Below are 12,872 nucleotides of genomic sequence, written 5' to 3' on the forward strand. Positions count from 1 at the left end.
ACATTCACCCTGATATTTATGTTTTGGAGGGTCTTACATTGTAGGACTACAGAACCCTGTGCCTAAATCCATACAAGTACCTTCATTTTTAAAACGTAACTTGTATCTAAGAATAAGAGAGGGCAGCTGTGTATTTTTGGATTGAAATAATATTTGTCTTCAGTGCTTGTCATATAATAGATAAAGATATATTACTTAGATTTCAGGCATAGTTTTACTATCCGGAATGTGAATTGTTATATCCGATGAGTCCGAGTCAGCATTTGAGTTGTCGTTGGATTAGAGAATACCGGCGACGCGGATACATTCGGATATTTTTGTTAAACACTACCTAATGGTCTACACAAGATAAAATGTTTTCCCGAACTGTTTCCCACTTTATTCGAAATGAAGTGTACGGATCGAAAACCATATGGAAAATTTGCAATAGGTAATTACAGATTACTTGAAGTTTAAACCTAAAGAGTCTGTTGTATGGGAAGTCTACTCCGTATGTACCTTAACATCTTTTTTTTAGGACAGTTCAAAGTCCAGGGTACAAGGGACAGTTTTTTTTATGAATGCACAAATTTAATCCCACCTGCATAATGTCAAAAAAAATAAAAAATAATAATAATTAAAAAGTAGACAGGGTTGGTCAAAAGGTCCATATTTCTGGATAGCCAAATTTAGACAAAGCATAAGATATTATTCACATGACCTGTGACATAAATGTCCGTTCATATCAAAAGAAAATAATGTACACGCGGCAGTTAAAATATTCTTGTTACCGATTCTTTTCTTAAAACACATAATGCTATTTACATAAGTTTAAGTTCGAAACACAAATTTAATTGATTTTTTTATCATCAAAGGATAACTTGCGGAAATCGGGCAGCAATAGTTGCTAACTTACTCGGGAAAGGGTTGAGGTCAGTCAGCTATGAAAAGACATACCTGAGCCTCAGGTATTACCTGTGAATGTGCAAGAGTTTGTTTGTTGGCGCAGTTGATATCAACACCAACTATCTGATTGCATGAAGCCTACATTTCGAATTGAACTCTAACATAACACTGGAACTAACTGGGACAAGGCAAGAGAGAGCATCTAAAAAGGACAGTCATTCAATGTTCTTCTAAATAAATCGCAGGGCAAAGTTGTTTTCACTTTCCTAACAGAGGAAGGCAAACTTTATATTTTTTAGGCGATTTGGTTGTCCGCTTCGCCTGGTAACATGACCCCTGACAATGTGATGATAACAGTTATCCAAATGTTTTACTTATCTTAATTAGGAAGGTCAGGATTAGGAAGTGCCACCTTTACATTACATCACAGTTTTGTTTGATGTGTATTTGCAAATCAGTTCATATATCTACTTACATTACCTCACAGTTTTGTTTGATGTGTATTTACAAATCAATTTATGTATCTACTTAAATTACCTCACAGTTTTGTTTGATGTGTATTTACAAATCAGTTCATGATCTACTTATAAAAATGCTAAAACTCGTAAATCTTTGTTCAGTTGGCCATGTTCTTTAGTAAATCAGTATATATGGATGAATTTCCTTGTGGCACATGTAAATCAAAATGACAGCCATCCAAGGGTTGTACTATTAGCTAGTACATTTGTAGTACGCACCAGTCATGAAAATCATTATGAGAAATGTAACTACTTTGAATCATGCACAAACAATGAAATAAATGAGCAAATTATTTGACGCCATTCTCACATGTATCCTTGTATTCAGACCATTAAATTAATTGTTCGCACATAAGTCCAGGTAGTGACATTTACAATGTACAGCTGTTTTATTTGTTAGTTTGCATTAATCTCCTCATGTATCCCAGAACAATAAATAAAAAGAAACAAGATCCATTAATCATAATGTAACAAATTGGGGGGGGGGTATAGGCTAACTTGTGTAAAAGTAATAAAAAAATTTCAAGAATGCTCAAAGCCAGGACCTTTTTATTTTTGATTATGAAATTGTGAAAAGATGCATAATACAAGAAATATGACTAAAATATGAATGTATGTGTTTGATTATGTGTAACGTATGCAATACACAAATTCTATAATATGCTGGCCTTCATAACCTTAACATAATCATTCAGCGAGAAATGGACGACCCACGGAGTAAGTATTTTGAAAGTTAACCCTAAATTCTTAGTGTGGTGGGAGATAGCTGGTTATTTATGTGGCACAATATTACTTTTATATTAGGCTTGAATCAATAGCAGTGAATTGAATTTGTTTGAATTGAATTGATTACTATTGTTGTACTATATATAATTCCAGTCTGTTTTTGAGAATAAAGAAATTAAAATTTGTAGACTTGTCTTATTTTTATAAGTATCTATGAGCTTTTTAATGCCATCCAATAAAGTTGTAATTATAACTACCTCAATGCAGTTATCTTTTATATGGTGGAGAGATGTTGATAGAAGCGTTAATGTTGACAGCTATCTCCCGAATTTCAAATTTCACTCCTATTTATACTCTTTGGAAAGTAGTCATATGATGTAAACATAACCAATCACTGCTTGTCTGGGACGCCGAACAGGTCTGGTGGTGCTGAACAGATACTCTACAGCGACATAAACTGAGGGTTAATATACAATTTAACCATCATCACTTGTCTGTTCGCACTCTATCATTAGCAGATATATAAACATTATGTATTTTGCCGTGTCTGTCAAACGTCAACGTACTTGAAATCATAACCAAGACAGTTAAGCTTGGGTGAAGAGTACACAACTACCGATGAACGCTGATAACATTGAAAATATATTGACCAGCATAAAAATGAAGAATACACCATTAAATATTCAAAACATACTTATTCTAGTATAAAATAAGGCCAGCATTTACAATCAACAAGTGAAGTTTAATAAAAAATGTGAACTTGACAAATTTACTGTGTGGAACCGGTCATGTGATCTAGTGTCGGCCATCTTGCTTGCAGACGTTTTTTCGTGATGTCAGCTGTTGGAGTCATCGAGCTTAGTGCTATTCAAATGATGAGTTGACATGGGAATTTAAGGGTGATAAACATATTTCTTGGTGTGACAAATTCATATGAAATAAGATTCCAGAAGATTTTGTGAGTATTTAACGATGTGCGAGGTTGAGTTTGATGACTCATGTTACCACATGACCGGCAATCACACTTGACATAAACATGAACAGTTTAATACAGATATCAAGGTAAGTCGCGATCTATACACGTCTGATACATTACAATGTTTAATTTCAATCTTTCAGCAGTTTATATATTCATTGACACGAACAACATGTTAAATTTATGACACAGAAAAACCACCCTTCCCATCCATCATATTACATCTTTAGAGCCCCAAGTCTATTACAATAATATTATAAATAACTTAATAAATCATTATTAATATCTATTTATTATTAAAAGCTTAAGCATTAAATAATAATAATAATTAAATTAAACTAATGTATGCATTGTTGATAATTATAGTATTTACCTTCAGAACTGTCATCAGAATGTACAGTTTACAACTGTTTATTAATTTGCTTTCCAATTCATACCTGTAAAATTTACCATTCCATCACTTGTCGGCAGTAATGAAAGTACATGTTATTTTATTATAAAACTACTATTAAATTATCAAAGTTATGAATGATTTATACACAATCAATGATAAACTATGATATATATAAGATATCTAAAGTGAGTTTTAGTGTTTTCAATACTCTCCAGTGTTTCAGTGCATTGCAGTGTTTCTTTGCACCATCCCCACATAAATATCTGAATTTTTAACATCCAGTGGTCATTTTTGACACCAAGAGATGCTCACAGTGCATACACAAGCCATTTTACTAGGTGACAGTTCTGTACAACACTGTGTATTAAACAGCGTAGGTGGCGCTATACAGTTTCGCATTTTGCATAGGGTTAGGATTTTAAAGAAAAAGAATTTCCCCGGCTCTCCTCACTGGTTATACTGGCTATTTAAAAAAGACCTTGTATATCTTAGGTATAATGCAAAGAACCTTTAATTCCCTTTATTTTGGTGTATGATTGATGGGTGTACTATGGGTTATAGAGTATACAGCTTGGCCTTACTTCAAATGTGCACCTTTCAAAAAAGTGCTAGCTCTACTTGGTCATTTTCACTTCCTGAACTTCAGAGGTCAATTGTATAAAAAGGAGCCAATAACTTTTTTTACATTTTATATATTTGGTAATTCATTCATTGCACTTTCAGAAGCTGGTATTGTCTAGTCTGGCAAAATTCATTTTCCCTATTTTAATAGCTGCTATGTATAGTGCACTTTAGACTAATTCAGACTGATTTTTTAACACAAGGGAGCAGTCATTTTAGTTAGCAGTGTACTTAAATCATATAAAATTTCCAAAAGTACAATATCCAAAAGAAATATCATCCACATTACATTAATGTAGCATAGAGATATGCCAACATTCTCTCCACTGTGCATGTTTTAAATGCGAACTACTTCACCTTACATACGTCACTCTCTCAAAAGTACATATTATCTGGTGAGCGCCACCTTAGATTAAAATAGTTTTTTTTTAAACCAGAAGACTGCTGAGTGGAAGGCTTACTGACAATAAAAACTTTATGAACTAAAGAATACTCATCAGCTGTACGAGCAGCATTTTTGAAAGTTTTGACGTTGTGCTCAGCTTTAATGTCGCTATGGAGTTGTTTGAGATTTTTGTAACCTTGAACGACTTTCTTGGCTGAGTACCACCTTTTATTCTCTTTCAAATTTGACATGGGTTTGTCCAGTTTCTTTTTATAGTTCCTAAACTTTTGCTGATAAACCTTAGGTACCAGCTCATAACCCTTCAAGATAAATTCCTTCACCAGATCTTAATGAGCACTTTGCTGTACTGACAAGAAAGCATAGTTGTCACAAGCTTTGCAAAATGTGCATTTTGTAATAACAGATTCCAGTGCTCTGTTGGCTATTTCTAATTATCAGCAATTTTTTCAAAATGAGGGAAATATTTATCTACTTCTTTCTCTTTAAAATGGGGTACTAACCTATTATTTTTAGCAACATCAAAACCTGAATTTTTGTGCAAAGTGGGACATGCTTTCCATTTGCCAGCTCTAATTCTTTTAATCTAAATTAAAATTCCCTTCCATTTCTTTCTGCATTTCTTTTTCTTCCTTTTCACATTGGATTTGCATTTGCATTAGCCTGTCTTCTTGTTCTCTCTTTCTTCTTTCTGCAGCTGTAAATGTATTTGTCTCTCTCTTCTTTCTGCAGCTGTAATTGTATTTGTCTTTCTCATCTTTTTACAGCTGTAATTGTATTTCTCTATCTTCTTTCTATAGCTGCAATTGTATGAATCTCTTTCTACAGCTGTAATTGTATTTCTGTCTTCTTTCTACAGCAGTAATTATATTTGTCTCTCTTCTTTCTACAGCTGTAATTGTATTTGTCTCTCCCTTCGTTCTACACCTGTACTTGTATTTGTCTCTTTTTTCTACAGCTGTAATTGTATTTGTAACTCTCTTCTTTTGGCAGCTGCTGCTGTATTTGTTTCTCCTCTTTCTGTAAGTGCATTTGCTTTGCTTCTTTCCGAAGCTAAGGCTTTCTTAACTATTTCATTCTTGTATTTTAATTTCAGAACTTTAAAGTTAGAGCTAATTAAATCCAAAGAACTTGTATCCAAAACATTTTTTTCTTCATCAAATAATGGACAAAATATTATTTATTTCTTGCTTTGTTAAAGAAGCTTTTAACTCAGAAAGATCATATGATCATATTTTCTGGCAAGCTGGAGCAATGCATACTTTTTCAAGGAGTCTAACCATTCCTGGGTAAAGTTTAAAATAAAGTTTTTTTTTTAGATGACATTGTAAAGGCTTGCTGATTTTAATATGTATTTCTAAATTGTGAAATAATACCCAGGACTTAGAAAATTCCCAAACAAGGTGAATTTTAATTTCAAAAGCAATGTTTTCTGGAATATTTTAGAAAAATATGTATCTTGGATGAGCCCCCAATTTTCTGTTTTGACTCTAAGGTCTTAAATTAAGTTATAGAAAAGAGTGAGAAGCAACAAGCTTTATAAAAATCTACAAATAATTTAAATCTTTAGAACACAAATTGAAAATTTAATAAAAAGTTAATTTGGTATTGCAAATTAAATCTAAAAAAATCCTATAATTTCCAACACAGGTCCAGATGATCAAAGTTCTGAATAAACTTTAGTGATATTCCAAAATAAAAGCAGTGCTGGTAGTGTTGATGTGCCTGTGGTGGCCTGAGTAGAAGTGATGCGCCAACAGTCTTACAACTGATTCTGCAGGTCTTACAGCACAAATACAAAAATTTTTCCAATACACAAGATTACATAGTCCTCTAATTGACCTCAGGTGATAATTAGCATTTTCTAAAGAAACTATTACCTAATAGAAATTTCATTCTGGAAGGTTCCAAATGTTTACAAGATAAAATCTTAGTTATAATTAAAAGACCTGTTACTAACGCTATACTAACGAATATGGTAAACACAATGTCCTTGACTAAGGCCAAGATAATAATCCTAATATTTAGCCCATACTTATGGAGAAAATATTAGCTATGTATTAGTTGTTTACACCAAGATAATAATCCTAATATTTAGCCCTTATTTGTAGAGAAAATATTAGCTATGTATTATTTATTTTATAGAATTAAAAATAGTCACTGATTCAGGTCAGGTAGAGAAGGAACTTTATTTTGGATAAGGTTAAGTCCAGAATGCAATTATCCATAGCATATAATGAATAAAAACTAACAAAGAATGCAGATGAAACATACATAACAGACCCATTTACATTACTTAGGGATCTTTCCAACCACTCAGCCATGCAGGCATCCTCGTTAGTATATCACTCAGCTAAAACCTAGCAACATCTGATTGTGGCAAGGGGAGGTAATGGGCAAGAGTTATTGCCCATTGTCTATATGAGAGACAGGAAAAGGCAATTTTCATCTTTTGGTAGGGCTGGATTCAGGAGGTAGCAGGCTAATATTTGTAACATAATGTGATTGGGTAAGTATTCTTTGTAAAACATAATTTACTGAAAAATTTGCTTTGTTGCCATGTAATGTATTATGTGTCAGGCTGTGTATGCTTCTAAATAGATATACAAGTCTTGGCATTTACTCGTATATAGTAGAAATTAACCTTGTGTTTAGTAGAAATTAACCTCGTATTTAGTTGAAATTAACCTCGTATTTAGTAGAAATTAACTGACGTTATCAAGGGCTTTGCTAAGTCTTGTAATATGAAATTATTAAGAATTCTGCTGTTGAAAACATAGATCCCAAGACTGGAGGTATATTCCAGAATTATTAAGAATTCTGCCACTGAACATGTAGAAATTGCGAAGTTGTAAATCCCTTTAAAACTTGTTAAGTCCCTTTAGAAGTTGTAAGTCCCTTTAGAAGAGAATGTGATTGAGGGCTCAGTATCATGAATGATATCAACAGTATAAAAATAAACATGTTTAAGCAGGACTCCTGTCAAATGTTTATGAGCATTAACTCAACTGGACCAATCAGTCAGGTCTAGGACATTGATATAGCAACTGGACCAATCTGGCAGGCCTAGGACATTCATATAGCAACTGGACCAATCTGTCAGGTCTAGGACATTCATATAGCAACTGGACCAATCAGTCAGGCCTAGGACATTGATACAGCAACTGGACCAATCAGCCAGGCCTATGACATTGATATAGCAACTGGGCCAATCAGTCAGGCCTTTTTGAAATCTTGTTATTGTTTTTCCTCCAAAATAGAAAGTCATATAGAAATGCTGTTTTCATGAGAAGACTAATTATGATATATATTTGGTCATGAATGATCTAACCTCAGATATAGGTGTCACAATGAACATTTTGAGAATCTTGTCCCTAATTCTGACTTCAGTATCTGGTTCATGACAATGGTTCAGATATATCATCCAGTATGGCTGCCACAGCTGCTGACTTAAAAATCTTATTGCACATGAATATCAGAGATGGTTTCAACACTCAGCATTTAAAAGGAAGAAAATGGTCTTTTCATGAATTCCTGGTAAATTCTTTAAGACATTAGAGTATCAATCCCATGAAGGGACTCTTGGTTTTTAAGCCTTGCAACAGTGTATGAAATAATCTATCTTTTAGCACTGCATATATTAAATGTTTCAGGTTGTCCAGCACTGCGCGAAGGCCTGAGATTGCTGAAGCCTCATCACTGACTGATATCGGGACCAGAAACATTTTCTCAGAAGAGCATGACATCTTTCGAAAGAGTGTCCGACGCTTCTTCCAGGAAGAAGTGCTTCCTCATCACAGCAAGTGAGTTCTAATCATTTGCACCATGTTATGACGGATGTATTAATGTTGGCATGCTTACAATGTGTCATATCTCCAGGTAGTCAGGGAGACTGTATTAATGTTGGTATTCTTACTGTATCTCATTCTTCCAGATTGTTAGGGAGACTGTATTAGTGTTGGCATGCTTACAGTATGTCATATCTCCCAGATAGTCAGAGAGACTGTATTAATGCTGGTATTACAATATGTCATATCTCCCAGGTAGTCAGGGAGACTGTATTAATGTTGGTATTCTTACTGTATGTCATTCTTCCAGATTGTTAGGGAGACTGTATTAGTGTTGGCATGCTTACAGTATGTCATATCTCCCAGATAGTCAGAGAGACTGTATTAATGCTGGTATTACAATATGTCATATCTCCCAGATAGTCAGGGAGACTGTATTAATGTTGGTTTTCTTACTGTATGTCGTTCTTCCAGATTGTTAGGGAGACTGTAATAGTGTTGGCATGCTTACAATATGTCATATCTCCCAGATAGTCAAGGAGACTGTATTAACATTGGCATTCTTACAGTATGTCATACCTTGCAGACAGTCAGGGAGACTACATGATATTGTCATTCTTTCAACATGCCATGTCTCCCAGATAGTCAGGGAGACTGTATTAATACTGGCATTCTTACAGTATGTCATATTTCAAAGATAGTCAGGGAGACTGTATTAATATTGGTATTCTTACAATATGTCATGTCTTCCAGATTGTCGAAGAGACTGTAATAATGTTTATATTCTTACAATATGTAATACCTTCCAGACCGTCAAAGAAACTATCTATATAGACATTAAATTTGCCCAAAGATCTGTGAGAAAATTGGAGATCTCCCAGAAGCTAATTAAAAATTTCCTTATATGTTGTCTATGTTTCAAAAGTGTTCCTGAAATAAGAACAAATTTCCTTGAAGGCTGTTCCAGAAGTCTGGTGGGTACAGTTTCTAGTTAGATTACTTGTTTCATCAGTTGTTACATAGTTTTACATTCCTACGTTCATATCAGTATTACATTTGTATAAAGCTCTGCTATTTAAGTTAGAGTCATACCCTTTTGGTTGCATTACTTAAGGCACATACTCTACAATTAGCCCATTGCTGTTATTCAGACATATGTATCTACAACTAGCCCATTGCTGTTATTTAGACTCATGCATGCTCTACATTTAGCCCATTGCTGTTATTTAGACACATGTATAACCTACAGTTAGCCCGTTGCTGTTATTCAGACACATGTAATACAATTAGCCCATCTGCCCATTACTGTTTTTCAAGCACGTGTAAACTATAAATTATCCTATCTGCCCATTGCTTTTATTTAGACACATGTTTATAATACAATTAGCACATTGTTGTTATTCAGACACATATATATTATACATTTAGCCCATCTGCCCATTGCTTTTATTTAGATATATGTATATTATACAATTAGCCCATTGCTGTTATTTATTTATTTATTTATTTACTGCTCCTGTGGCCTAGTGGAAAAGTACTTGAAAATAAGCCTCAGTCCTTGAAAAATATTAGTTAATTGACAAATGATTGTATGAAAGTTTCTTTTCATGCCATTGCATCATGTAATCAAAATAGAACTGTTTGCTATTGGCTTGTTTACATCACATGACCAATCAGATATTTATAATTGCGCATGGATCTGATTATAGAGAGCATTAAAATGTGCACAAATCTTTTCTTTCAATCATTCTTCTTCATCGATTTATTTTCTGCAGCAGCAGTACATCTTTGTACTTTAAATCATGGTGAATCAGCTGTTTAAACTCTCAAAATAAAAGATAATGGAAAATATACATATAAATGGTCACTTTGTTCTTATAGTACGTCCAAGCTTCTAATTTTTGGCAATCTATCTAAAATTCTGAAGTCTACTGGAAGTCTGTTATTGACTTTTCTGACATTGCGACCAAACTTTGGGCATAAATTATGGCCGTATGTCTGTTAAAAGAATGGTTGCTTTCTACACAATGTATTTACATCTACATGAAAATGTACCTGTAAAATTTCAATGAACGATCATGTGACAGCAGATATGAAAAATTAGATGGGGCGAAACGCAGCATACTTTCACGGCAGATGAAGATGTAAAATGTAGTTTTAATGTATCATATCATGTGGCGAAGTTATTCAAGAAATCGATTTTGTCTGCTGTGGACAACTTCAGGTACACATAAATTATTCAAATTGGTATATGCGAGGTCGGCCAATATGTTTTCGTGAAGTGTTTTGGAGTAAGAAAGTGGGCTTTGGCAATCTCTGTAAACTCCGATTGCTATTGAATATCCAGGAGGATTGAAGACAGCATCCAGCATCTTGAGGAAATTATGGACAAATTATATGAAAAGGCAGAAGCTAGTGGGAAAATCTACTTTGTTGTACAAGCCAATGCATTGAAGAAAGAGAAACTGCACAATCAGTCAGAAATGGAAACTGTCAAAAAGGAAATAGCTGACCATGTTAAGGAACTTAGTACTTAAAAAGTCAGTGGTTGTAGTGTGACATGTGTGCAAATTATATATTTGAGTGTAGAATTTTAAAAAAAGATTGTAACTGTTCTACAGGGTTCTCACGAAATTGGGGAAAAAGTCCAGAAAAATTATACATTTTTTCCTGACTGTGAAAAGTCCCTGAATTTTAAAAATAGCGATGAAAGTCGGGAAAAACTCGGGAATTCTCTGCCAACGCTTGACGCCAGAAACAGTTATGTAATTGAGCTGTAACTGGACTGATCATGAGTTAAATTTAGCAAGCTCGGACCAGAATATTCAAAGGATGCAGTATGGATCATTTAGGTGTTTGCATTTTACATATTTATTGATCCACTCCAGACATTTCAGTGGATTAGATTTGGCTAGTGGAATGGTTGTTGCATGGACAGCTTGATATTGACATCCTTTTCAATATTTAAAGTTGAAAACCAGTTTATCATCACTTGAAGCCAACATGGTGTTGGCATATCAGTGCTGCTTACCAGATGTCCTAGCAAACTTAAATGCTGTTGCATCGTGTCACATCTGCTTGAAATCAATTTGAAATTATTTAATTTCTCAGAAATTTTATATCGATATGTCTTTATTCTGCTTAAAGACGAGATGAAACTATGGCATTGATGAAATTTGACCTTGTACTCGTGATTTGCATCTGACTTTCATTTACAAAAGGTATCTGACTTTCATTTACAAAAGGTGTCCGACTTTCATTTAAGATATTTGAATTTTTATACAGCAACATTAGGTGTTTGCTGTGATATTACATGACAATTGAATTTCTGATGTGGTAGTCATGTGACTAGTAGTGCAAATGGTGAATACCGGGTCAGGTGTCATCTATGCTGTTGTTTTGTCTTGTCTGTCAGCAGATAAAAGACATAACAAGTACTTGCCATTTCTGATAAATAAATCATTCTTCGTATTGATTTCATGCAGGTATGACTCAGTGTAACATAATCTAAGTTTGCAAGGCCTATTTTTAAGCTACTACCATATGCCAAATGCCATTATATCACCATGGTGGCAGATTCCAATTTTTTGATAGGCAATTTCTCTGACTCCACATCCCAACCTAAATGTCCGAATAGGAAAAATGTGGTGGGAATATTCTGAGGAAACCCAGGTTAGAAATCAGACTGACATTCATTTTAAGTAAATTTTTTAGTCCAAAATGTTGAATCTGAGAGCTGAACTTTGGTGCTAAACTAGTATTGAATATCACAAACAATGCTAGTTTAGCACCAAAGTTCAGCTCAAAAAAACATATTTCATTTAAATTTAAAAAAAATGCTTATCTTGTAGGCTAATATGTTCTTTAATTCTTTTTAGTATTGATCATATGTGAATCTTGAAAAAATTAATTTCGTACTGGAGATGACCTGGAAATTTATCTTTAAGAAAGCGTGGGAACCATGATTCTACTTTGTCCAGTTGTTATCCTTCCATTGTGTTTGGTTCTTCATATGATTTGTGACTGTCATACAAGTCTGATTTCTAGTATTTGTATTTTTGTAGTGTACTTGGAATTAAGACGTTCAAGTACTGTTGTGCCTAGTGTACCGTATTTGCTATGTAATCTATGTTTTGTTTTTGTTCTTCATATAAAGATCTGAATTCATTTGGTTTTCTTAGAAATGAAGTGTTGTTATTCTCCTTAGATTTGTTTTTTTTATTCTCTATTATAAAGTCTCAAGCCTATTGTACAAATATTAGGAAGCCTCTTGTCAGGACATTACAACATTCTCACTAATCCTTGAAATGGCCATTGATAAATATACCTAAAGTGCAATGGACGTCAGGGACCTTGAAGAAACCACTGTGAGAAATTAAACCTACCATTCCACAACCAATATGAGAAATAGAACCATTAAACCTACCATTCCACGACCTATATGAGAAATAGCACCATTAAACCCACCATTCCATGACCACTATGAAAAATAGCACGATTAAGCCTACCATTCCACGACCATTATGAGAAATAGAACCATTAAACCCACCATTCCATGACC

The 12,872-nt window shown here is 33.9% G+C and overlaps 1 protein-coding gene across 1 annotated transcript in view; it reads left to right on the plus strand.

The window, feature by feature from the left end:
- The first annotated feature begins 295 nt into the window (after nucleotides 1-295).
- LOC149792117 (long-chain specific acyl-CoA dehydrogenase, mitochondrial-like) overlaps nucleotides 296-12,872 on the plus strand; it is an 84,018-nt gene continuing 71,441 nt past the window's right edge. The window contains exons 1-2 of the mRNA XM_089970640.1: nucleotides 296-430; nucleotides 8,177-8,326. Of these exons, the coding sequence (XP_089826766.1) occupies nucleotides 354-430; nucleotides 8,177-8,326 (227 nt within the window). The 5' untranslated portion in view covers nucleotides 296-353. The remainder of the gene's footprint in view (nucleotides 431-8,176; nucleotides 8,327-12,872) is intronic.

Source organism: Sinohyriopsis cumingii, chromosome 9 (genome assembly GCF_028554795.1).
Source record: "Sinohyriopsis cumingii isolate HCF-2022 chromosome 9, ASM2855479v2, whole genome shotgun sequence".
Lineage (NCBI taxonomy): Eukaryota > Metazoa > Mollusca > Bivalvia > Unionida > Unionidae > Sinohyriopsis > Sinohyriopsis cumingii.